This window comes from Saimiri boliviensis, chromosome 12, assembly GCF_048565385.1.
Source record: "Saimiri boliviensis isolate mSaiBol1 chromosome 12, mSaiBol1.pri, whole genome shotgun sequence".
Taxonomy (NCBI): Eukaryota; Metazoa; Chordata; class Mammalia; order Primates; family Cebidae; genus Saimiri; species Saimiri boliviensis.
The window spans coordinates 26,784,929-26,812,196 of NC_133460.1; the positions used below are offsets into that span (position 1 = coordinate 26,784,929).

General features: G+C 46.5%; 1 protein-coding gene across 14 annotated transcripts in view; it reads left to right on the forward strand.

Moving 5' to 3' along the window:
• Positions 1–27,268, forward strand: part of ARHGAP22 (Rho GTPase activating protein 22) — a 211,325-nt gene that overhangs the window by 84,626 nt on the left and 99,431 nt on the right. For all 14 annotated transcript variants that reach the window (XM_074382137.1, XM_074382132.1, XM_074382135.1 and 11 more), the window contains one exon: positions 18,330–18,417. In XM_074382137.1, the coding sequence (XP_074238238.1) occupies positions 18,330–18,417 (88 nt within the window). The remainder of the gene's footprint in view (positions 1–18,329; positions 18,418–27,268) is intronic.

Here is a 27,268-nt window from a genome sequence, read left to right on the forward strand (position 1 = left end):
ATCTTGTGCTCTCAGCTCCTGTATCTGAAGCCCTTCACTTCTAGACTGCATAACTTCCACTCAGCTCAAATTGATTCAGCAAAACCTAACTGTGCATCCTTCATAAATTGTAAATTGTTACTCAAACTGCCAAGAGGACATCGTTACTATATTATTATTATTACTGCTTTGATTTTGCTGTTGTTATTTATAACACTTCCTCAATTTAATGTCTGTTCTTCTCCATTCTAAACCATAAACTTCATTCAGATGGGGCTTCAGTCTGTCTTATTACTTCTCTTTTCCCATCACCTAGCAGTACTTGACACATAATTGATACCCAGTAATATTGGATGCCTACATGAAAAATTGAATGAACGAATGAATGAATGAATGAAGAAAAATGAGTGCACAGTGTGACCCAGATTTGTATTAGATCCTCAATGGAAAAATACTTTATTGTTTTTGTTAAGTGCCTGAGGGTTGGCAACGAGCTTATTGACTGCCTTCCCTATTAGATTATAAGCTCATCAAGGTAAGGTTTTTGTCTGTCTTGTTTATTTCTGTGTCTCGGTATCCAGAACAATGCCTGACACATAGTCAAAGCTCAATGAACACTTGTCCAATAAACATTCAGATAACATTTCCACAAAGCCAGGTACAATCAATTTCCATTGCACTGGTGGAGAATGTGGGGCTCAAAAAGATAGAATGGAAACTTGCAAACTGTAATGGAATAAAACATAATATTTGGAATTAGAATACCTGGTTTCAAGTCCCATTTATACCACTTACTGGCTATAGATTTGGGAAGATCATTGAAGCCCTCTTGTTCCTACTTTTGGAATGGTGTTTTGAGGTTGTGGCTTCACTAAGCATTGGACAAATGGAAGTTGCTGTGGTTGATGGTGTTGTCAGTGCTCCCTAGACACTCAGAGATAAAATTCTTATAATCCTTAGAATGAGTTCTGAAATGAAAGACCTTCAAGAAGCATGCAAAGCCATCTAATATGAAATACAAAAAGGAAGTTGCAGATCTAGAAAACAATGATTGCCTGAACACTCAGGGCTCCCTGAGACCAGCCCTACAGATGGTCCTCACTCCCTTTCTTGATTAGGAGTCCAGACTAGTGGGTGGTAGGTCTGCCACAAATACCTAGTGTCTACATTTTAGCACATCATGTTACGGGATCTTGCATGATAGAAAAAAAAATGGCAGATTTCTGGTGAATAACCAGGATGGTTCTAGCTGGCAACTAGAGAAGATATTTCACTCCCTTAGCCTCAGCTTCCTCCTTGTAAGTTGAGAATAACCAGACCTACCTTATAGGACCATGATTAGAGTAAGCTTAACCAAGCAGGAAATACCCTAGTGATAGCCTTCTCCCCTGGGTGGAACTTTACCCAGTGAAGGTTTAGCAAATCATCCAACACAATCGAACAGTGGCTTCTAGGGGCAGGCAGCACGGCTCCAACCTTGCCTCTGCCTTACTTCATGAGTTTGATCCACAGTTTGAATCTAAATGAAAACCAACTTTTATGTGTCTGATGAACAAGGCTCTGTTCTAAGTGTTTTTCATGTATTAGCTTGCTTTAATTCCCACAGCAACCCTGCAAGATACATTGTAGATAATCCCAAAGATGGCTGCCACTCATTCCTGCCGCTTCTCCCAGCAAGCAGAGTATTTCCCTTCCCCTTGAATCTGAGCTGTCTTTGTGACTTTGACAAACAGAATAAGACAGAAGAGATGCTGTACAATTTCCAGGTGTGGTCTCTGTTAACTTAAAAATCACATACTTTATAAATTTAGGAAGGAGACTTTATTTTTCATAAAGGGTTGCAACTTGCAGGCTGGCCACCTGCAGGCTGGGAAGCATAGCCCCTGGTAGACTCTGAAATGCAGGCACTTTGAGGGAAGGCAAGAATTTACACTGAACAGATTAGCTAAGTAGGCTTACAGGAAGAGCTATGAATATTCACAAAGAGGATCCTGATGCATGCCTACTGAATATCATGCGTCCATGTGACCCATATTCACTATGGAGTAGAGGCTTAACATTTAAATGCATTACAGGTAGGCCCTATACAGCAGTAGGTGAAGCAGGGACATGAAGGCACTCCGTGTGCAGCCTCTTGCTAACCGGTCAGAACCAGTGATTGGTCATCTTTTAACAGGAGCGTTACTGACATCTGTGTCTTGTCCAATCAAAGCTGTAGTTGCAACTTGTAGACCAGGGATTGGGGATCAGTTAGTTAAGGTCTAATGGTGAGCTACAATTGTTTTAGCACTTGTTTCTTGGGACCAGTGCCTGTTTAACTGCTAGGGAAAAAGAAAACCCTGTTGCACTTAGATCATCATTTATTCTTTAAGTGTAGGGGTGTGTGACCTAACTGTTGGCTGAATGGCCCTGGGTCTTATTTATACTTTAGTATCTTATTGCCATAAAGTTAGTCGAATGATCGCTACTGTAACATTAATGCTGGTCAGATGTTGTGTCTAAACTGAAGAAGGGAGGGGATATAACAAGGCATGCCTGGCCTCCTATCATGGCCAGGAACTCAGTTTTTAAGGTTTCTCTAGGTTCCCCTTGGCCAAGAGTGTATTTATTCAGTCAGGTGGGGGCCCTAGGATTTTATTTTTAGTTCGCATCCCTAAGAAGCCAAACAAGTTTCTGCTTTGCTCTGCAAAGCTGCCACCATGCTATCAGAATGCTTGAACAGACCACAGAATGGTAAAGGAGCATAGAGGTGAGAAAGACCACACAGACTAGATGAATGGGTGAGGCCTTCCTTCCTGGACCTCTAGCCCAGCTCAGCTGCCTGCCTAATACAGCTGTGTCAGTAACTCTGGACCATGCTATATGGAACAGAAGAACCACCCACTGATCCCTGCCACAGAATCATGACAAATGATGAATCACTGTTTTGTAGGCAATAAGTTTTGGAGTTTTCTTACACAGCAGTAAATGATTGAAACAATTTAGGAATGAGTATTATCACCACTGGCCCAATAAGGAAACTGAGGCACAAAGAGGTTAGGTGACTTTCTTAAGATGCGGAGAAATTAGAAGAAGGGAGGGGAAGCCTTGCCAAGTTTGTCCATGGTCAGACCAGGTCACTCTGGAGAGTGAGGGTCCCCTCAAGCCACTATATTCTCAGGAACAGGGCAGCAAGGGTGGAGAGGGGTCTGAATTCCTGTCCATAGGAGGAATAACTGAATAAGTCATCTGGAGAAAAGAAATCTTGCCGAAGGTAGTATATAAAGCACTGAATCCTCTTATGACCAAGACCAGAAGACAAATGGATGGACTCCCCAATTTGCCCTCTGCCTTCCATTCCATATTTCATTCTGATGGAGTGGCCTACTGGGTGGTAGTGAGATTCAGTCCCTGGTGCTAGACAAGTAGAGGCCAAATCATCGCTTGGCTAAGTGGCTTGGAGAAGAGCTGGCAATTGGGTAAGAAGTTGGTGAGAGACGATCTCCAAGAGCCCTCTCAACTCTGAAAGCCAAAAGTTCAGCCGAGACCATATAAGGCAAAGAGAAATGGAGACATAGAACTACATTCAGCTAAACCATAGTAGTTTTCAGAAGTTCCACCCTAGATGAGCAAAAAATGAGGCCAAAGATGCCGGTACGCTCTAAGGGTCTGGCCAGAGCAGGTCAGCTTCCCAGAAGCCCTGCTGTGGGCTCCCCTGGCGGTCCTCGGTGGTCATTTTGTGCGGAGCGTTTGGAAGCCTGGCTCCCTAGTTGGGCTGGCTGAAGGTTTCCAGGGAGACACAGTTGGTGGCAAGAGAGCTGATGAATACAGACCTTGATGTCATGGGGCCCTTGAAGATGGGATCACCCATGGATCTCATTTCTCTTGATGAATTTGCCCGTGATCTCCTGAGAACCCCTGAAGAGTATGACTTCACTCCCTCCTTCCTACTTCCCACCTGCAAGTCTCTGTCCACAAAAGAACAAGCAACTTATTACCTGCCAAGCTGCTCCCATAGATCTTGCCACAGCAAATTTCAGTCGATCCATCTGCACTCAGGCAAAACAAACCTGAGCATAAAAGAAAGGCACGGATGCATCCCACAGCCCCTCTCTGCCCCAGGATGAGCCAGCAATTATTGAAAAGTGTCTTCTGCAGCACGTTAGAGAGCACCTTGAGTTAATTAGGAATCAAGCTTCACACTCCTATTAGTGCAGCAGAAGAAAAATTAAGCAATAAATATTTTCTTGTTTAAAATGTCCTGGGGGACAACTTGAAATGCTTCTTTGGTGAAGAATTACTCACTGGAGTCATAAAAAAAGAGAGAGGTATCATTTATTTAGGCTCAACTATGAGACTTCATGGCTTTTTTTAAAGGGATGCTATATTTTTGCAGCTATTTGAGAACCATAACTTCCCACTATTAAACATATCAAAATGAAAATTCTATTCAAGCAAGTTATTTTAAATCAAATATAAATTTATTTACTAAATTGAAATTGGCAGTAACAGCCGTGTTTTTAAACAAATTCCAAACAATATTTAGTTAAAACCATTTTTTTCTGCATGTCAAAGAAAAACGCAAGATTTAAGTAATCATACAAAAACACATTTTCAGGTTTATATGATACCATCCTGCAGGGTTCTGAGAGCGGGCCCCTGAAATGACTGCATCAGCAACATCTGGGCACTAACGTATGGAGAGCAAAATTCTGCCACTGTTCCAGGAAAAGGAATCAAGTTAGAAGGGGCCTGATGACACCTCAAGAGTAAATAAATCACAAGTGACAGTGTCTTCATTGCCCCCTAATTGTTTTGCATCCAGAGCTACACTGCCTACAAGACGGGTCTTCACCTTCTAAAAATGACTTTTGTGTTTCCTCCAGCGTTACTGGTAGTAATGAGCTTCTCTTGGAGTCTGCTAATTTAAGTCAGCACAGATACTAGTTTACAGCACTTAAATGTCTCCCACTCATAACAGAGCAATCCTTTGGCTTTCATCTCAACCCAGTTAATTTACAGTAATAGGTAGAAGACTGATTGTTAAATTACATGTTTTATCAATTACAAGGCAGAAAAATGAATTAAAGCAGCATGGGAAGCATATTTTATTCATTGTGCAGAAGAGTATAACTTACTTTTCATTGTGTTCGGAGCATTCTAGCTCCTTAATGCATTGGTGGAATACCGAGTTACAGTTGATCAGCACAATGGAGGTGGTTTGGAAGGGCTGCCGAGGACGATGGGTACATTGCCCAAATGGACTGCGGCCTTTGCAAGAGATGGGGATGAGGAGTGCCTTCCTCAGCAAAATGCCAAACCCTTGGCAGCAGTCAGCCCAGCAGATCAGCCTGCACAGCCAGGGCTGGTCAATGCAAAAGTGTCTAGACCACGCCACTCAGGCTAACCTGTGCCCAACTAAGCAGCATGGCAGGCTCTCTCACAGAGACACCATATACCCCAGAGCATGGCACTAGTTTCAGGGCCTTCCAGAAATAACACAGAATTAAACCATTTCTGGCCAAAGGAGGGCCCCACCCACTCCAAGGAGGGGCCCTGGACCTAGCATCAGCATGTCCCAAAGGTGTATTTTGAGCAGAAAAAAATCTTCCAAGAGAGTATGCTCTTAGGCTCAGGACAGGACTCCAGACAGCACCAGTGCTCCCAGTCTGAGCAGCTGGGTCTGTTCATCATGGACAGAGAAGGCTGGAAACACTGCAACCCTGGAAAACATGGCAAGGACCGTGGCATGGAAGAGCAGGCCTGTGTTCAGTGTGCCAACCCAGGCAGTGGAGAGGCCTGTGTCCCCATGGGCTCCTCCTGGTGGGGATGCGAGCCAGTCAGCACCTACCAAGACCTCCCAGCTCTGGAAGAACAGGAGAGGCTGTTTCACACCCAGCCGGCAGGCTCTGAAGGCCGAGCATCACAGTGGTACAGCAGTCAACACCCACATTCACCTTAGTCCCAGATAAGAGAGAATACTAGAAAGAAGTGGGTGACCACTCCCTTCTGGAGAGGCTCAGAGCATGTGCCCTCTGGGGGCTGGTTCCCTGTGAACACACCTGCCTCAACTGTGGTGTCTGATGCAGCCACCAAACACCATGGGAAGCCAGAGGGACTTGGCTTATCTGAGTTTCCCCCTACCTCTTCACATGAAACACTGGATATTTCAGGGGACAAAGAGGCCTAATGGGTGGTCCAGTGAGCCAAGGAGGAAGCAGGGTCATTTGCACACTCCCAGGATCTCATGCTGCCCAGGGGATGTCATTCAGCCAGTAATGGGCATGAGGCCACAACCCCTCTTGGACAGTGATCTAGATCAGTCTTTTCCGGGCTCCTTCCAATGTTTCAGTCCAAAAGGTCAGGTAGGAAGCGGGTACTACACAACCACCACAGCTTGATCCAGAACCTAGACATACCATGCTCAGTTCTTGTAACCATCAGAGTAAGACAGCTCCCATTGCCCCAAGGCCCCTAGCATCAAAGTAGATGAGTCTGACCTCTCCTTTCTTTTTCCCAACATCCAATCCAAGGACTAAGGAAATCATCATTATTAGCTAAATGGATATAGCAGCATGGAAATACAATTTTTAATTAGTGCTATGATTTTATAACTTCTTTGTGCATGTGGCCAGGTGATCAGCTCAGGACAAAATTCTCTAACGCTTATTTTCGCAGAATAACATCTAATTAGTACAATGAACAATGTTCAATGTCCTCAAGATACCAGCAGCTACAGACAATAAAAGTTTACCTCTTGCTGCAGTAATGTCCACGGTGGGCCAGATGTTGGCCTAATCTGTCTCTGTGGTCCCCAAGGTTAACTCAGCAGGAGAGGTAGGAGAGAAGATTGGAGGTCACTGGCAGTTTTTAAAGCACCAGGCCTGAAAGTGGAGGCTGTCACTCCTGCCTAATCCCACTGGCCAGAACCCTGTCACATGGCCCCAGCATAAGCACAGAGGACACTTGGAGAGCAACCCATGGAGATTTGGTGACACTAATGGTCTGTCCCAAATGTGTTGTAAAATCACGTGCACCTTGGCCTCTCCTCCCTTCTCCCAGGGCAAGCTAAACACTAGAGGATTCAGGAGGTCCCTGGGGTAAGCATTCTATTCACTGGTCATTCCTACATTAATCCTGCCACGTCCCTGCAGCACTACTCAGCCCCCAGCCCCGGGCTGCCACCAAGATCAGGACACTAGTACCAGTGACTCTTCCGAATGTGGCATGGCATCTCATTCTCATGAGCATGGTCGTGGGCATTAGAATGCTCACATGAATGACAGGACTGAAAGGAAGAGAGGCTGAGCCCAAGGCCACTGGGTGAGGACTACCAGTGCAGCCTCAACTGGAGGGTCTTCTGCAGGGCTCAGGAATCCAGTGAGATGAGGCTGCCTGAAGGGGTAAACACCAGGAGTGACTCGGGGCAAGTCAGGGGCACGCTGTTTGGCACGGAGTCTAGTGCGAGGTCCTGGCTTACCATGGAACTAACCACAGAGCAACCAGGACTTAGCAAAGAGGACCCACTCACCCTGGAAAGGGCACTCCCTGGAGTTTGGAAGAGGCTGTTAGCTCTGAGACCTGAAGGCTCTTGAGGGCTCCACCAGGGCTTCCAGCTTATCCTGAAAGTCTGTCCCAAGTCTCAGGCCCCAGGTCCTGGGGTCACTCATGGCTCCCAGCTGGACTTCCACAGGCTCAAGGCCTGAGCTGTGCAGGCCTGGGAGTAAGGGCTTTAGGGGCGGTAGCCAGTTGGGAAGGATCAGGAAGGTGCAGGGAGCTGGTGCTCTGACTTTAAAGCCCCTACTCTCGGCAGAACATGGTGCTGACCTCAACACACTGTCCCTGTAGCACACCACGTGTGCTGAAGATTTTCTAAGAGGAACACTTGTAGCCTCATGACACAGAAGTAGGGCACTCCCAGGGCTGATCTGCTGACTGCCGACATGTGGATCATAGCAAGTGCATTTGGAGTTCTCAGGTGACAGCGTCACTGTGGAATCTGTTGGAAGAAGCTTCAGGAGAAAGTCATCAGCAAGGAAAGAGGCTAGACAAATGATTTGTCTCCACTCCTTAAGGAGCAAACATTCCTCAACCAAAAACCCATTTGTCTCCAATTTTTACACTGCCATTTAAAGTCTGCATTCTGGACAGTCCTGGGGCATGGCTACAGGCTCCTGTGATAAGGCAACAGGGAGGATGCTTCCCTCCTTGGCACTGAACTTCATTCTGATCTGTATTATTTATGTAAAACTCACAGGTTCAGTTCCTGGTTGGGTGTCAGATGGATAAAGCTTTTTAAGATTGATCTGAGGCCCCAGTCAGAATTACCAGAGATAAGGAACCCTGAGTAATTGCTTTCTAAAACATGCCTACAGTTTTCCAAGATGCTGCTGTCGAGGATCTTATCAAAAGACTTGTTAAAAAGTATTTTAGAAACTGTTTCTTCAGGCAGTCTCCTACACAAGGTGAAAAATGAAGCCTTCCCAGAGAGCCAGTCTTTGATCAGGTTGAGAAGAGCTGAATTCAGACAGCAAAGACCTCAAACTATCACAAACTTCAAAGGCAGGCCAATGGGAGGACTGCAGACATCCTGAGCCCTGCAGAAGGTCCCCAGGGACAGTCATCACACACCAGGAAGCAGGGCACTACCTTCCCCATGCTAGGACTCCTGAAGTCTGTTGCACACTCATTTCATGGCACAAGCAATGATATTATTAGAGGAGGGGAGATTATTCCTACGAACAGACCAAACAAGTGATACAGTGACCAAAATGGGGTTTGAAGCCGTAATTATGATAAGAATTCATATTTGTATAGGCCTATAGACCCTTGGTGCTTGTACAGCGCTATCTCAGATGATCCAGTGATGAATCTGAGACAAATATCTTCATTTTTACAGATAAAGAAACAAGGCCTCAGCCTGTGAAAGGTGGAACACACCTGTCTGTATTCTACGTAATGTCACAGTAATTACAAACCCGTATAATAATTCTCAGTGTTTCTATCTATTCCCACTTCTATAAAATGTTCATGCACAGACTCTACTTCTTGACCCTGTAATAATGCATAATCACAGAAACAGCACTTACTCTCACCGGGCACTAAGCCTGGGGAAATCCTCAAAACACCTCCATGTTGCAGAGGAGGAAACGGAGATTCGCCCGGGTTGCACAGCTGTTGGTGGTGGAGGACCTGTCTGACCCTGCCCCCAGTCATGAGCTCACACTAAACCTCTGCAGCATGGCCCTTTCTTAAGATGCTGTCGTCCTGGATACCTGCTAAAGCCCAGCCTCAGTCCACATTCTCTGCTCACTTCATCCCATTCAATTCTCATAGATCTGTGAGGGAGATGGCACTACCCCATTTAACAGAGAGAAAAACTGAGTCTGTACTTGTCCTGACATGTATTATCACTATGCAGTGGTGTCAGGATTGAAACCAGATCTGTCTGAGGCTAAAATCTGTGAAGTGTCCATGACGGTCTCACACCATCTCAGATTTATAATGTAATGAGTGATTATCTTTTTACAATCTGAGTGAGTTCTGGGTGTGAGGCATCTGACTAGAGACATGTGAGTAGAAATCTTTGTCGATACTGCTATTGTTAATCTCATTTTTTCCTCTGGACTAAGCTGAGTCTTCCAGATCATCCAGTGTTCTGGGAACTGTTCCCAAGACGTATCATTCTTTGCAAAGTGAGCTGTGGCAGCATCCTGATGTGAGCAGGGGCTCCCTGCAGGCAGGGGTGTCTGCAGACTCTGATCAGAGGACCTGGAAAGTACTCGCCACTTGATTTCAGTCTGAGGAAGCTTGAGGGGACTGTCACCCTAAATGCTTGTAGAAGAGAGAGGGAAAAATCACTCTTTGTTTTCTGGAAATGATAGATGGGCATTCCAGGCTGCAGAAACACTGTGCAGGCTGACTTGGTCCTGACACATGAGGTTGGAGAGTATGATGGTAATCAGATGGCAGCAGCCCATGACTGGGGCATGGGAAGTGCTGCATGCATTAGCTGACGGCTTTTCTTTTCAACTTTAACATTATTTAAATTTTATGTTGATGCAAGCATTACAGAGCAGAACATGAAAGCTCCTTCACCATTCCCACCACTCCCTCCCAGAGGGTAAGTTTTCCCTGCTATTTCTATAGGTTAACATGTAACTTGTAGACTCTGGGGAGAGGACAGTAACAGACATTGGGATGAAATTGTATTAATATTATTTTTCTGATGTTCTTATTTCTTAGCAATTCATCTTAGAAACCTTTGGTATGTACCTCATTCTGATATGGTCTTACCAGAAATGATTTAATCACTCTCCTATGACCGAGGAACAAGTTGTTTCACATTTTGTGCAGTAAAAAAGGTTACACTGAGGATTGTTATGCATACGTTTTTATGCATTCGCTTTTCCTTAGGACAAATTCTTAAAATTCAACACAAGGTTACAGGACATTTTATTTTAAAATTGTTTTGGACATTGCAAAATTGCTTTCAAAAAGTCTTTATCAAATTATGCTCCATCGAAAGTATATGAGAATGCCCATTTCTGCATGCTTTTCCTATTACATGATCATTAAGTACTGACGGCCTTTTAAATTGAGAATCTTATGACGTATTTATTGACCATTTGTATTTCTTCTATTAATTTCTTGTTAACACCCTTTACCCATTTTTCTATTGGGTTGTCTTTTAACAACATATTTTATTTACTTATATTGGATAACCCAATATGTCTAAAAATCAGCATTTCAACAAGTAATCAATATAAATTATTAATGAAATAGTTTACATATTTCATAGTAAATCTTTGGAATCCACTTATAGCATATCAGATTTACATACCAAGTTTTTATCAAATACATGCGATCTGTATTTATATCTTATCAAATCTGAAGTAGATTCACGTGACCAGATTGGTTCAGATATACTGTAGTAGGTAGAATAATGGCTCCCCAAAAGATGTGCCTGTCCTAATCCCTGGAATATGCGAATATGTTATGTTACATGATAAGCATTTAATTAAGGTTGCAGAATGAATTAAGGTTGCTAACCCTCTAACCTTAAAGAAATTATCCTGGATTATCCAGGTGAATCTAATATAATCACAAGGGTTCTTTAGAGTGGAAAGGGAGGCAGACAAGGAGGTCAGAGAGCAATTTGAAGATGTGAGGCTTTGAAGACAGTGGAAGGGTTCAGGAAGCTTTTAAAAGTTGAAAAAGTGAGAAACAGATCCTCCCCTAGAGCTCCAGAAGGAACAGCCCTGCCAGCTATTGAGTGTCACCCAGTAAGACCATTATAGACTTCTGACCTCCAGAACTGTAAGAAAATGAATTTATCTTGTTTTGAGCCACCACTTTTATAGTAATCTATTAGGAAGTACATATACCTAAAACTTTTTTGATAACTGAATCAAATATCAGGTTTTTCTTAACAGCTTTATTGAGGTATAATTGACATACAATGAACTGCACGTATTTCATGAACACAGTTTGGTAAGTTTTAATATAGACGTACATCTGTGACACTATCACCACAATCAAGGCAACAAACATATCCAGCACTGCCAAAAGCTTCCTTGTATTCTGTTGTAATCCCTCCTCGCATTTCCTTTGCCCCTCCTGACCCCTAGCCCCAGGCTGGTCTGCTTATTTCTCATTTTCTACCATTTTATAGAAATGGAATCACACAGTGTGTGTTGTCTGCCTTCTTTCCCTAGGCATAATTATTTAGAGAGGCATCCATGTTACAGCATGCATTAAGAGTTCATTACTGGTATTGCTGAGTAGTAATGCACTGCATGGAGGTCCCACAGTTTGCTTATCATTCACCTGGTGATGGCCATTTGGGTTGCAGACAATTTTTGGATATTAGAAATAAAACTGAGAAGATTTGTATACAAATCTCTGTATGGAAATATGCTTCCATTTCTCTTGCGTAAATACATAGGAGGAGAATGGCTGGATCATATCCCAGGTGTATGTTTAACTCTTTTTTCAACCAGGCTGGAGTGCAGTGGTGCCATCTTGGCTCACTGCAATCTCTGCCTCTCGGGTTCCAGCAATTCTCCTGCCTCCACCTCCCAAGTAGCTGGAACTACAGTTGCGTGCCACCATGCCTGGATTATTTTATTTTATTTTATTTTATTTTATTTTATTTTATTTTATTTTATTTAGTAGAAACAGCGTTTCACTGTATTGGCCAGGCTTTCTCGAACTCCCGAAACTTATGATCTGCCCGCCTCTGCCTCCGAAAGTGCTAGGATTACAGGTGTGAGCCACCGAGCCCAGCCTATGTTTAACTCTTTAAGAGACTGCTCTTTTCCAAAGTGATTGTCATTTAACATTACCACCAACAGTGTACAAAAATTCTAGGTCCTCTGCACCCACACTTATTCTGGTCAGTCTTTTTATTTTATCTAATAGGTATGTAGTGGTATCCAATTATGGGTTTAGTTTGCATTTTCCTACCTGATAATAATGTTGAAGATCATCCCATGAGCTTATCTTCCAACCCTGTATCTTCTATGATAATTACCTGTTTAAATCTTTTGCCTATTTATTTAAATTGGATTGTTCCCTTATTATAGAATTTTGATGATGTATTTTGGGTACAAGTCCTTTATCAGATAGATGATACTCAAATATTTTTCCCGGTATGTAATTTGTCTTTTCACTCTCTTAATGTGTTTGAAAGGCAGTTTTTTTAATTTAAATGAGTCATGTTTATAAATTTGTTCTCTTTCGAGTCAAACTTTGATGTCATATGCAAGAACTCTTTGTCTAATCCAAAATCATAAAGGTTTTCTACTAGAAGTTTTATAGTCTCAGATTTTGCATTTAGGTATATCATTCATTTTGAGTATATTTTTATATATGGTGTGAGGTATGAACTGAGATTCATTTTTTGTGTGTGTGTACACAAATATGCAGTTGTTCCACCGTCATTTGTTGAAACACTATCTTTCCTCCAGTGACTAGCCTTTACACCTTTGTCAAAATCAATTATCCATATGTGGAGAGAGAGAGAGAGAAAGAGAGAGAGAGAGATGTGGAGGTATATATGGGTCTATTCTGGCCTTTCTATTCTGTTTCATTAATCAATTTTAATGCTAATTTCTCATTGTTTTGATTACTGTAGCTTTACACTATCTTAAAATCAAGTAGTATTAGAACTCCAGCTTTATTATTCTATTTCAAAATGAGCATATTTGCCAATGCATTTTATGAGGCTAACCTTGCCCCTATATAAATCTAGCCAAAGACATTACAAGACAAGGGCACTATACATCAATATTCTTTGTGAACACAGTTGAAAGAATTCTCAACCAAATTTTATCAACTTGAATCCAACAGTACATAAAAAAGAAAATACATAATGACCAAGTGGGGTTTATCTCAAAAATGCAAGGTTGATTTAATGTTTAAAAATTAAGGTAATTTATCATATTAATGAGTGAAGAAAGAGAAAAAATAATCACCTAATAGCTTCAGAAAAAGCATCTGACAAAATTCAATATTGATTCCTGATAAACTTAGGGATGCATATCATCCCTTGTTCACTAAAAACTACAAATTACTGTTGGGAAAAATGAAAGCTCTGAATAAATGAGGAGTTATACTGTGTTCATTGATCAGAAGACTTATTATTGTTAGGGTGCCAGTTCTCCCCAAATCGATCTTTGCAATCCCAATCACAATCCCAGGAGGCATTTTTCTATTAATAGAAATTGACCAGCTGATTCTAAAATTCGTATAGAAGTTTAAAGGGCCTAGAATAGCCAGATAAATTTGAAATAGAATAATCAAGTTGGAGTTCTAATACTACTAGATTTAAGGTCAGATGGTTAGCAACTTCAATTCAATCTGAAACTTTAGTTAAATGCTTGTCATGTGACATAACATATTCGCATGTTCCAGGGATTAGGACAGGCACATCTTTTGGGGAGCCATTATTCTACCTACTACAGTATATCTGAACCAATTTGGGCCCGTGAATCTACTTCAAATTTGATAAGATCTAAATACAGATCACATGTATTTGATAAAAATTTGGTATGTAAATCTGATATGCTATAAGTGGATTCCAAATATTTACTATAAAAGATGTAAACTATTTCATTGATAATTTTATATTGGTTACTTGTTGTAATGCTGATTTTTTGATATATTGGGTTATCCAGTATAAATAAATAAAATATATTGTTAAAATAAAAGGCAACCCAATAGAAAAAATGGGTAAAGGGTGTTAACAAGGAATTAATAGAAGAAATACAAATGGTCAATAAATATGTCATAAGAGTCTTCATTTAAAAGGACAGTCAGTACTTAATGACCATGCAAGGGGAACAGCATACAGAAATGGGCATTCTCATACACTTTTAATGGAACATAATTTGATATAATTTGATAAAGACTTTTTGAGAGCAATTATGCAATATCTAAAACTTGAAAATACTGAGCCCTCCTAGATGAAGACAGAATGGCACATTCTTTATCCATTAGCTACTTACACCAATGGACTGCATTTGTGTGGAGCAACGGATGCATTCAGTCAGCTGCCGCCTCTCAGGAGAAACTTAGATACATAGGTGAGCAATTCCCTAACAGAGCAAATGAACATGAGCTCGGATGAATGAGGAAGGGGGAAATGGCCCGACATTTGTGGAAATCTATCATGTGCCTGGAGCCAGTACACTCTTTCTGTACCCAGGTGCCCATCTGCAAACTGTGCAGTTCTAGGTGCAGACTGTGTGCCTGATTCCCTCCCAGATACAAACAGTCAAGCCCTGACCTGGTACTATAGTAGGAAGGGGCAAAGTGCCGATACTCACTTTGCGCTCCTAGAATTTCCAAGACCCTCGTAGTTGAGGGCACTGTTTGAGGTGTTAGAAGCAGGTACTGGTCCTTGTCACCTGCATGTGCCCAAAGCACAGAATCTTGGCAAAAACTAGGCTCACTAAGGCCACTGGGGCCAGATATCAAATTATTTAATCCTCAAGACAGCCTCACGAAGCAGAAACTATTATTGTCCTCATTTTCCAGGTGAGGAGACAGAAGTGCTGAGTGAGCTCACGGAACAGGCCTCATCCTCTGGCCACCTTCCCTTAGTGCCCCAGACCAGTGGTTCTCAAAGTGTATTCCCCAGGGCTCGCAGCATCAGAAAAATGGTTAGAAATAACAAATGGTCCCACTTTCCCCAGACCTATAGAGTGAGAAACTCGAGGGTGGGGTCCAGCATTATTCTGATTCAACCCTTCCACTATTAGAAGTTAAATCAGGCTGGGTGGAGTGACTCATGCATGTAATCCCAACACTTTGGAAGGCCAAACCAAGAAGATTGCTTGCACCCAGGAGTTCAAGACCAGCATGGGCAACATAGGGAGACCCGATTTCTACTGAAAATTTAAAAATAGCAAAAATTAGCTGGGCGTGGTGGCACACACCTGTGATCCCAATTAGAGGTTGAGATGGGAGGATCACTGGAGCCCAGGAAGTCGAGGCTGCAGTGAACCAAGATCTCACCACTGCACTCCAGCCTCAGCCACAGAGCAAGACCCTGTCTCAAAAAAATAAAATAAAATCACAAAAACCTACCAATAAATACATTATAGTAAAAACAAAAGCTAAAAAGTACTCAAAATATATCATTTCCTAACTTCACGTACTATGACTTCACATACTATGCCTTAAGCTCTGGCAGTTACTGACCTCTGTTGCATCTGTGTGGTGCAAACACTATAGTGCATCCATCTCTTCTCAGCTCCACATGCAATTATGTCATAAAATAGGCCATGGAAGGGGAGGGTATTTATATCACTGAGGTTAGCAAACACTCCAAATCAAGGTACTTTATTTTTCTCAGAGAACTCATTGTTAAACACCACCAAAACACCAGGCTCTCCATGTTTTAACAAGACCGGAGGTGACTCCAAGCCATGCTCAAGGTTGATCCCTAACCTGAGCGTCTCAGCTGAATCCTACATTCTGACTCCATTCACGTCTTTTCATCATAGATTTAACAAATGTCATAGCAGGGACTGGAGAGCAGACTCCCTTTACTACCCAGGCCCCCTCCCCCCACCGAGTCCTGAAGCCCCTGGGATCAAAGCCACATTCTTGACCTGTGGGAGGCAGAGGAATCTGGGCAGCCAAGGGTAGAACCCCCTGCAGCGGTGGGGGCCACACTGGGATTTCCCTGAGAAGTTAGCAGTGGATCCCACAGTCGCAGCCCAGCTCTCCACTGTGGCTTCTTGCAAACAAAGTCAGCTGGTGGCTGCCATGATAAAGGAAGCAAAGAGTAAAGCCTGGGGTTTCAGCAGCAGGCACACAACGTCCCCAGCACACCCTTGTGGGCGGTGGGCACAGGGATGGTTGCATCTCACCTCTCTGACCTCTGTCTGCTTGTCTGGGAAGACAGACAGTGGTACCTACCTCCCTGGCCCTCTATATTGAATCCAATAATTTAGGCAAAGAGCCAGAAATATAGTACAGTTTTCATAAACAGAAGCTATTACTGCTTTTTCATTTAGCTGTAGTAGAAAGCAATGTCAATGTCAATATTGTTACTCTCTTTGTATGGATGGCAGATACTGGGACACAGAAAAAAACAACAGAGTACCCAGAATTACACAGAAACTCGGTTACTGAAATAGCAAATGCCCGAGATGCATCCCATTAGCCAGTGATGGATCTCACCCACGCCCTCTAATGAGCACATTTCTCCATCCTGGGGCTGCAGTCCTAATTTATTTCCAGTAGCTCCAAGTTCTCTAACAAGAAAGTAACTGTTAATTCAGTTACAAAGATTACCAGCTGGTTCTCTGGTTTATTGCTGTAATTCCTCTAAAGCAAGCATCTGCGGGTAAAGACGCTGTTCTGCCTTTCTGCATTAATGTTGCTTAAATGAGAAGAGGCATTTCCACGTGTCCTTGCAGTGCAAGATTCCAGCAGCACGTGGGAGGCTCCCATCACCCTGTGAAAGGCAGGATTTGCCTGGAAAATATGGAAGGGGGTGCTCTGTGAGCACTCATAGAGGTGGGAGCAGGAGGCAACCTGGATATAGCAGGTGACTTTGCCCCTCACCTGGGCAAATGCAGGCACAGGGATGCTGTGCCCCACTAAGTGTGGAGCCCTGACAGACAGCAATACCAGGCAGTTACTTAGCAAACACACAGTTCCCACTGTGTACCAGGCACTGCTCTAAGAACTTCCAAGGGCTAATTCATTTGACGCTACAAACATCCCCACAAAGTACTTTATTATTCCTGTTTCACAGATAAGGAAACTGGGCACAGACCGGTTGAGCAATGTTCCTGTAGCTGAGCCAGGATTTGAACCCAGGTGGTTGGTTGCAGGGATAGAGTTTAAAATGGGTTTTCCATTGAGAGGACCAGAAATGTGTAGTCAAGCCATACCAAGTCTGAGTTGAGCAAAACCAAGCATGAATGAAATAAAGAAAGGCCTCAGCAGAGCTCACAGTTACTGACATACGGAAGAAGGATAAAGGAGGCTCTGCCTAACCTGGGGGCTGGGGAAGGGTCAATCACAGCAGTATCACAACACCTCGTCTTCACGATTAGGACTTACCACATAGGAATCTGGCATCTCAACTCTCCTGAGACATGTGAGTTGGTGTCCCATTGTGCACATGTGGAAACTGAGGTTCAGAGACATTGAGTGGCTTACCTGAGGTCATACAGCCTGGAAGTGCGAGGCTGAGACTCAAAGCCAGCCTCCCCATCCCTACATCCCGTGCTTTTTTTCTGCATTTTTCAGCCCAGCTACCAGACTTCAACATTAAAGACAAAAGTGAAGCAGCCCTCTGTCATGCCTTCACGGGCACCCCAGGCACCTGGCACTCTCAGTGCGGGATGCCACGTGCATGGTAGCTGACTCCTATCTCATAGGTAAAGAAATGAAATCTCGCCTAGCCAAGAGGTGGCAGGACTGGACACACGCAGATCTGTTGGTCCTTTCCCCCATGTCACCTCAGGAGCCGGAGTGCCAGGCTTCTCCTTGACGCTTACCAGCCTAAAACCCTGCTGGCCCAGAAAGGCCAGAGGCAGCACACCGGATCAGGCACTCTCGGAGGTGGGAGCCTCCCTCCCTGCTCCGGAGTTGCCGCTGCCTGTGAGTGGAGCTCCTCCAACCATGTGTGCAGACAACAGTGTCCACCCCAGTCCACCTGGGACCCTGAGTAGGCCTCATCTCTGCCTGGGAGAGGAGGAATGTGCCCCTCCCTGAGGCCCAGGCTTCCCAGCCAGGGCCTGGAGGGCCCCAGATCCAACCCTCTGCTCTCCAGGGTCACTGACGACAGCAGTCACCTCCCCATTATCTCATGCTCCTTGTGTTTGTGTTTGCCTCCTTTTTAGGGATTTATTTCTCTGCAAGGGACCCAGGTGACCGAACTTCTTCCTGGCCCTGAGGACCCGGGGAAGCACCTCTTTGAGATCAGCCCAGGTAGGCCTGAGCAACTTCCAGCTCTGCTGCCCTGGTGGGGGTGTCCCCATACCCGTGGCCTTGGAAAGACGGCCTTTCATGACGCTCCTCCCGCGGGAGCCACAGCACTGTCTCCAGGCACAACTCGGAAATGTGGGCCAAATCGACAGGATACTCACATGGGGAAGAAATTAGAAAGTCCTATCAATTATCTGGATAACGAGCTCTTGGGTAACTGGAAAATGAGGATTTTTAAATTCACAGTAAATGCAAGGAAAGAAACTAGTCAATGGGAACATCTTAGAGTGAACGTGTAAACACAATACCTGGAAATAAAGCCAGGGAAAAACAGTAGCACAACCTGAGAATATTTAAAGAAGGATGGTTATAAATTCCAAAGCAGAGAATTGGGATGTGGCAGGAGGGAGAGGAATAATGTCGCCTAAAGAACTGCTCTGCTGTCGAATTAGCAGTTACAAAACAACATTTTAAACTCGCGAGTTTTACAATGTTGTTGCTAATGAACTAAGTAAAAGTGCCTTCCAGATAAGCCGGTGTGCATGGCAGGGCTGGCGATGCTGCCAGGCAGTCTTTCCTTTAGCTTGGCCGCCCCAAGAAGCAGAGCCTGAGACCAGGATCTGGCACGAGGAAGGGAGTCAGGGAAGGGAGGAAAGCCAGCCAGGGCGTGCTAGTGAGTGCATTGCTGCTGCCGGCACCCAGGCTCAGTTCCCGCAGGGGCTTCTGGGCACAGTGCAAAACAGGCTTCAGAGGGTCTCACCCAAGAAGTGAGGCTGGGGCTCTACCCACCCACTCCCACCCCCAGTCATTGAGAACTGCTTTCTGGGGAGTAACTGGCAATTTGTGGCCCACCCTCACATGGACCAAACTCTGCGGACAGAGACAGCCCTTCAGGGACAGTTGCAGATGCTCGAGGAAGGAGGCTGCTGGCAGCATGATGGCTCTGAACTGACTGTGCTAGGGCCTCACTGGGGCCCTGTGAGCCAGTAAGTCTATGACTGGTCACAAAGCAGTAAAGCCACCCCAGCCACTCTGAGAATTGATCTGTCTGTTGGCTGTCCACTGAGGGAGCACCCCAGACTCAGGCCTCTCTAGGATCGGGTATGAGCGGATCCTGCCTGGGACAGGGGCATGGCTACCTTTGCACCGTCCATACTGAAGTTCCCAGGGGCACAGGCTGAAGTTGAGTACAGGAACACCCTTTCTAGCCGCATGCCCCTGGGCAAAATTCAAGTACCTGTGATTTCATTTGGGTATTCCTTTTCATCTAATGCCAGAATCTTTGTAGTAAAACCGCACATCCGAAGGTGGTAATGAATGGGTCCTGGGGTATGGAGTAGAAAACAGAGGTTGACTGTGAAACCAGGAGAAAAGGTCTCAGCTATTACGATAGAGAAGAAATGCAAGTAGTGAGGTAGGCAAGGTCCTGCCATCTAGAGGAGGGGTGTGGCCCCGGGCGTGGGGACAGGGGTGATGAGTCAAGGCTAGAACTAGAAGGTAGAGGTCAACACACTCCAGCCATCAATTCAGAAAGGCATTGAGTGTGTGACCCATAGATCAGATAAGGGACACCACCTGTGTGCATGTTCATTATCTGGGCCAGAGCTATTTACAAGAATTTATTTGACTCTTGCCAGCAGTGTCAGGGGTATGGGGGGAGGTAGGAGAAGGCCCTTTGCCATACAAGGTAGCAGTCACAAGGTTCCAGAAATTAGAGGATGGACATCTTTGAGGATCATTATTCTGCCTCTCACAGTAATCCCAACGCCCCTCTAAGATAGGGAATATCGTTATAACTATTGTACAAAAGCACACGGTGGGGATTAGAAAGAATTCCCAGCTAGACACACAGCTAGCAGCGGGGTTGGGGCTTGAGACCAGGTGTTCTGGCTTTTGGCTACACGCTTACCCTGCCCTCTAACACAGGCACCTGGCCATCTGAGGCCCCCTACAAATTCTAGCATTTTTCCCACCTGGGCTGGGGATGTCTAAGGACTTGGTTATGGAAAGGAAAGTTCCTGAACTCCTTTGTCTCAAGCTTGCCTCTGCACCAGGTTCCTGCAGATCCTCACAGCTGCTCCCCAGAGCTGTCCATCTCTGTCCTCCAGCCTTTATGTGGCTGCTCAGCAGCTCAGGGAGAACGAGACGGGTGGTGGGCAGTGAGCAGTCCAGTCAGCCTTTGCGGAGCGTGGTGCGGCTATCTGCAGAGCAGAACACAATGCCAGTGCTGCCCGGAGCCCGAGCGTGTTCCTCACTGTTCCCCCTCTGCCAGGGGCTCCGGATTTGGGGTGCTCCCTATCAGCCTGCTCAGATGGGGCCTGGGAGGCTGCACTCCAGGCTCATACTTGGTTCTGGCTGCAGCTGGCAAAGCTCCCCGCCCTTCATAGCCCATGTAGGTGTCAGGCCAGAGGGGTAAGGTGAATCTCCTAAGGCCAAACAGCTGGAAGGTAGGGGAACCTGGACCCTCCCAGGTCAGCCTGACCCCAGAAGGGTGGGCTTCCTGTTACAGCAGTTTCTGACTAAGCCTTCAGTTATAGGCCATATTGGGGCTAAGAATGAATAAGAAGAAGACCTACCTTAAACCACAGCAACACGCCATCACAGAAAGGCCAAGAAACCCATTCATGCCCAACTTGGCAAACCACTGGTTTGACCGCAGCTTTGAGCCGGCCTTGAGTGGCCCTGAGATGAGCAGTGTCCAGTCTCTGCCCTTAAGGAGTCTGGGGACATTTTATTCTTGAGTTCAAGGCACCAGAGGGACTTATCCTCGCTAGGCCGAGGACAGTTACCTGGGGGCAGGAATGGGATGTATCACCAAGCGGGCCATGCCAGTGTGCACCAAGCACGGCCCTCCCCCAGGGAAATGTGCAAAGGTCAAGAGGAAATTCAGGCTTGCGGGGAGAGGGGCAGCTAGTGCAGCTGAGAGGACAAGGGGCTTCTCCCACAGTTCTGAGGATGCCAGGTGGCAGACTAAGAGCAGTGAACTAGCAGTGCAGGAAGGAGCCCAGCCACTATGTCTGGGGTCGGGGCCTAGGCCAGGAACTCAGGGCAGGTTGAGGAAGTAGGACCAACCTGGGATCACTTGCAGGCGATATGTGTGCTGGCCTGGGGCACAGGTCAGCCATGCCACAGTGGTTCCCTCACTCTTCAGCCTGTACCCAAAGAGGGGGGAGAACTTGACAACTCTTGGAAAAGTGACAGAATTCCAAAGATGGTCATGCGTAGAATCAATCAACTACGTACATTTTAAGTCATAGTTCCATTTGTGCTCTTCAATGGTATAAAAAGTGACAATTTTTTTCCAAGTGGAATTAAAAATGAGGAAGCATTATACTCTGAGTGCCATCTAGTGGAGAGATCTGCCAGTTCTGGGCCAGGAGGTGCAGGCCCAATTGCCTACACTCAGCCCTTCAGCCAGCACAGCTAGGCAAGAGGGGAGCTGAGGCCAGACCCTCTGGCTTCCAAAGCCACACACGAAGACTGCCCTCCAACACAGGCACCTGGCCATCTGCGGACTTTTACAGACTCTAGCATTTTTCCCACCTGGGCTGGAGTTCTTGGAACTTGACAGAGGATACACCTCTGGTTCCAAAAGTGTCTGAGAACCTGCACATCCAGCCACTGAGCAAGGCACGGAGAGAACACTGTTATAAGGGCGCTTTGGTGCCAGTGGGACTTCTGTTGTGTTGTGGCTGTGGCCCGCTACTGCTTCCTCCCCATGGTCAGTATACAAAGCATACTGAGAGGTGGGAGCAATTGCTTTGGGCAGAGGCCAGGGTCTGTTCCCTGAAGCTGTGGGAACATGCAAAAAACCACTTACAAAGTTTAAGGGAGGCTGAGAGAAAGGGTGACTGGCATTTGTGTCTTTCTTGGACAGTTGCTTACACCCAAGATTTGCTTTTTATGGTTACCAGGCACGGAAAATCTAACTGGGGACTGATGGCAAATGGGGTTCTGCCAAGCAGAGAGTGCAGCCAGGCACACCTCCTGCCCTTTTCCCAAGAGGAGCAGAAGGTGAAGCTTCTGTGGGACCACAGGCCTGGCCACTGATGGAACAAAGAGGGTGACATGAGCCCTCAGACTTTCCAGAATTCTCATAGTACAAGACAGACAGGCAAGATGCCAGCTGCAGGAAGTCAGCTGAGATTTGGAATCAGAACTCACAACAGACCCCCAGTGCCCAGAAGAGCTGGTTGGGAGGATGCCCTCACCCTTGCCTGGCAAGCAAAGAGTTGTCTGTGTTTCCCCTCTGCCTCCTTCCCAACCCAGTGCCCAGGGTGCAGTTCAGGGAAGAGCCTAGGAGAAGTAACCCCCATCTACACCAGCACACCCCAATTCTCAAGGGCCACGGTGCTGAAGGAGTGGCACAAAAAGAGTTTGAACCAGATGTAAAGAAACAGAATTAAGGATTGGAGAGATCCTTAATGAGACTGTTAGAATAATTAAGACTGGCACGCACTCTGGGCCCTGGGAAAATCACCAAGTGAGTAGCTACTCCAAGGGAAGGTGAGAAGTGATAGGCATAGTTATTGAGAAAATAAAACCAGCTCATGTTTATTCTCCAGTGAGCATAGCTTCTTTGTATTAGGATAGGGGAACTGCTGGAACAACCCCCAAATCTCAGGACCTTGACACAATAGAATGTATTTGTTTTTTGCATAAAGTTAAAAATGAACACTTCTGATTTTCAGGCAGTTGGCCTCCCAGCATCTTCCTGTCTCTTGGTTTCACCATCTGAAACCCATGGCTTGCAAAAGCATCCTGGTTGTTTCCATGCTAGGAAGCCATCATGCCTGGGAGGTGTGCTGGTCTAGGCCTGGAAGTGGCCTTATCATCCCCTCACAGCCCATTGGCCAGAATGCAGATGCCTGGCTATTCCTAGGAGCAAGACAGTCTGGGAAATGGAGTCCACCTCTTCCCAGGAGGAAGGCAAGGCTGGTTTGGTCAACAGTCAGTTCTACCATTCTATATAATGAGCTGTTATGTGGAGTAAGACAGACACCTTCCTACCCTCACAGAATTAGCAAGGTCAGGGAGACAGCAGGAAGGCAGACATTGAGTCACAGCATGAGAAGGGCTAGGAGGGGGGTAAAAAGACAGGCCATTGTGTGAGCCCGAAGGAAGGGACCCTGATGCATGCAGGGAGTACATGGGACTTCCAGGATAAAGTGACAACGACACTGCTCTTTGAGAGTGAAGTGAGAGTCAGCCAGATGAAGAATGGGGAGAGCAGCTGGCAGAAGCAGCAATGGGCAAGCACAGTGGGCACAGGGGTGGAGTGTCTCCTTCACACCTTAGTTCCAAGGCACTCAGCACATTGGTAACTGCATTTAACATAAGGACTGGAAGCAATAGGAGGTTAACCTTTCTGCCAGAATGAAAAGTGCTCCTCGGTGGCAGAAGAGCGTCGGGCAGTGGTTCCCAAGCTTTGGCGAGCCTCCCCTCATCTGGAGCGCTTGCTAAAACATCACTGAGTGGGCTCAGTGTCCAAGGTAGAGAGGCTGCCCTGGTGTAGACAGTGGGAGACTTAGAATCCTCGAAGGGTGAATGAGATGGGCCTCACAGGAGGGTGAGTGAGCAGCGGTCTGAGTTAACCGGGAGCAGGTAAAGCTATAACCAACATTTTAATTACGATACTTACCACCCCAGGAGGGAGAGGGCCATATAATATATGAGCTGCTAGTTTGTCTTTTAATCTCCTGGCCCTTTTTCCTCCCTAGGCCACTTGCCTCAGGGGAAGGTGAGGCTCCTGGAGCAGAAAGCAGAAATGCCTTGCTCTCTCACCCCAGATAATTGATGTGGACAGGGAGGGCCGGGGAAAGCATTCCCCTAGACTAGTCACCCTGCCCCCAGCAATGCCCCAGGAAGGTGACAGGCCTGGTGCTACCGGGAAAGCTAGCTCCAGGCACCAGAGTCCCGCCTCAGGCAGACATGCCATGGTCAAGAAAGGCAGGGGAGCTACCCAGCTTCCAGCCCCAAGTGACTGTAGGCGAAGACATCAGGGGACCATGAGGGACCAAGAATAGCCCATCCTTTTTTTTCCGGGCCGCATGTAAGCCTGACCACACCAAAGGGGGACCCCTTCCCTCCATCTCAATAGTAGCCGGGACTAAACTCCCTGCCAGCCAGGGAGAATAAGGCTTGGAGATAGAATTAACATGATGCTTTCTAATAAATAACATATTTGTTGAGTTTCTGAGGTTGCAGACAAAGGTGTATATGAGTGCTAGTGGGCTAAACATTCACTGAGTTCCTTCTAAGGAACGAGGCTGAGCACACCATGTTTATCCTCACTGCACTCCCGAGACTAACCTCTGCTAACCCATCTAATAGGCGAGGCCCCTGGGATGCTGACCAGTGAAGTAACTTGCTGGGATCCAAGGGCCAGTGAGCGGTGCAGCTGCCGCGTGAGCCAGCTCTAACCCCAGAGCCCTGCTCTTCCTCAGTGCACTAATGTTGTCTCCCAGGGCAGGCATGAAGGAACCAGGCCCCACAAAGGGACTAAGACTCAAGGCCCCCCATGTCCTGCCCACCTGGTACTCCTCTCTCGTCAGGGCAGCTGCCTGGCAAACCCTGCCCCTCTCAGCCCTTTGAAAGCTGCCTGCCCCTTGCAGACTTGATCCTAGGGGCCTTTCAGATCTGAGCATTTTGCTGACATGGTCATCCAGCCCCAGGCCAAGTTTAGGCCTCCCTTTAAATCCACAAGGAGTGGGTGGGGAGTGGAGAGGCCTGCTTTGGCACTCTGGGCAAAAAGAGTTGCTAAGATCCCGCAGCAGGCCTGTCCCCAAAAGACGCCCGCGTTTGGTGAGATAAATTAGGTCATCTGTAAAGCTTTGTAACTCATTGCTAATATCCACCTTCTGGCATTAGCACAATGCTATCGCAGGGAACCAAGTGGGTTGGCTGCAGGCTTGAGACCAGAGCTATAAGTCTTTCTAGCGAGTAACTGTAAATGGGCTGGGGCCGGGGGAGTAGAGATTAAGAGTCCTGGAGGGAGCGGGTTGCAGAACCTAGCTCTAGCTAACTCTAGCAAAGGGAAAATTCACCAGAAGCCAAGGAGTTGGGTGGGATGGGAGTGGCACCTGTGGATGGGCAGGCGGCTGGGCTGCCAAGGGTCCAGGAGGTGGGTCCAGGTGGTGGTCTGTGATGGGAAGGCTGAATCTCACCTGACTCTGCAGTCCCGGCATGGCTCACTTGCTCAAAGCCCAAAGTCTCAGTATCTGTATTTAGGCCACATGCCCACCCCTGACAGCACTGGGGTGGTGAGGAAGGGCCTGTCCACTCTGGCATCTGGACCAGCCTTCCTGATGCTTCGCCTGGTGGGGGCAAGAAGACTCCAAAGGAACTTGGGTGCCTTCCAGAGGGGAGAGTAGGTAACAAACAACCAGTCTCTGTCAAATGTCCATGATGGTCTGTGACTATGTTTCTGCAGGGCTGAGTGTCACCTCATTGGCCTTGGCCCTTTCCAAGAGCCACACACGGGGCCAGGACAGGTTTCCTTTTCAACAACACTGCACTGAGCTGATGGCCGCCAGTGCTCAGGAGCAATTCCGGCTTGTAGGGAAGGACCCGAGTATGCAGTGCTGGGGATTAGCCCAAAGAAGACGTGAATGCCACCCTGGAGCTGAGGCAGGGGAGAAAGAAGAGAGTGCTCCGTCCTCTGGTGCAGAAGGAGGCGAAGGGTATCACAGCTGCTCTGAGGCTTGGGTCCTGTTCCCACCCCAGAGCACCTGTCTGCTTTGGCCTGGGAGGCCCGTATTTCTCAAGATCAGGGTCAGGAGACTCAGGCGCCAGCTGCACCATTCAGAGGCCTGGCAAGCTCTCTGCTCTCCCACAGAGCTTCATGCTCCTTCCCTTCCACTGGGCTCCTTGGGGCCTCCCCCTGACTTCTCAAACACCAGATGGGCATCCTACAGGCAATAGGAGGCCGGGACAGGGATGGCTTTGAGATCTTGGTTTTTCAGCTCCAACCAGGCTTCAGAGACCAGGGTAGTAGCAAAGCTAGCATTGTGTTCCATGGGAATCAGGGCCATGGGGTTGCTTGTCCCCAGACGCACCACACACGGATGCAGATGTTCACACTCTCAGTAGACACCAAGGGCCCCGCAGTGTCTAGTCAGTACTGTTCCAGACCACCCATCCCTCCAAGCCAGAGTCACGGAGAGCTGAATGGAAGCATAGCCATGCCACTCAGGGACTGTATGGGTTTTGACAAGTCACAGAAGTCTCCATGCCTCTGTGTCCCATAAACTGGGGGTGAGAATATTGCCAAGCACCTTGGGTTGTGGTGAGGATTCAGTAAGAATACAGATCCTAGCTCATAGTAGGTACCTGGTCTGCGTAAGCTCCCCTTCTCCCTGCATGCTCTCTAATCATCAATTGTTATGATTAATAACAGCATCCCAATCCCATCACAATGCCATGTGATGAGTGCTCTGATAGAGATGTCCCCGACCGAGGGCCCAGAGCAGCGGGTAGAACTTGCTTTCCCAGAGAATGGCTGGGGATAGTTTCACTCAAGCTGAGCCTTGACACAAAAGCAAACATTATCCAGAGGGGCAAAGAGGAGAGGAACTTTCCCAGAGTCAGGGCTGGAGTATGCAAGGCACAGTGGCTGGAGAGATCTTCAATACAGGACGCTCAGGGAGCAGAGGACCGGGTCATGAAGGTGAGCAGGACCAGGTCATGAAGAGCTTTGGATGCTGGACAAAAAGCCCTGGACATTAGTCACTGACCATGTTCAGCTGACAGGAGGGATGGCTAAAACCCCAAAAGGGCTTTTCCAGGGATATTTGCAAGGTACCTGAAGTGAATTTGCACCAAAACAACAGCTGCATTGCTACAAATTTTTTCT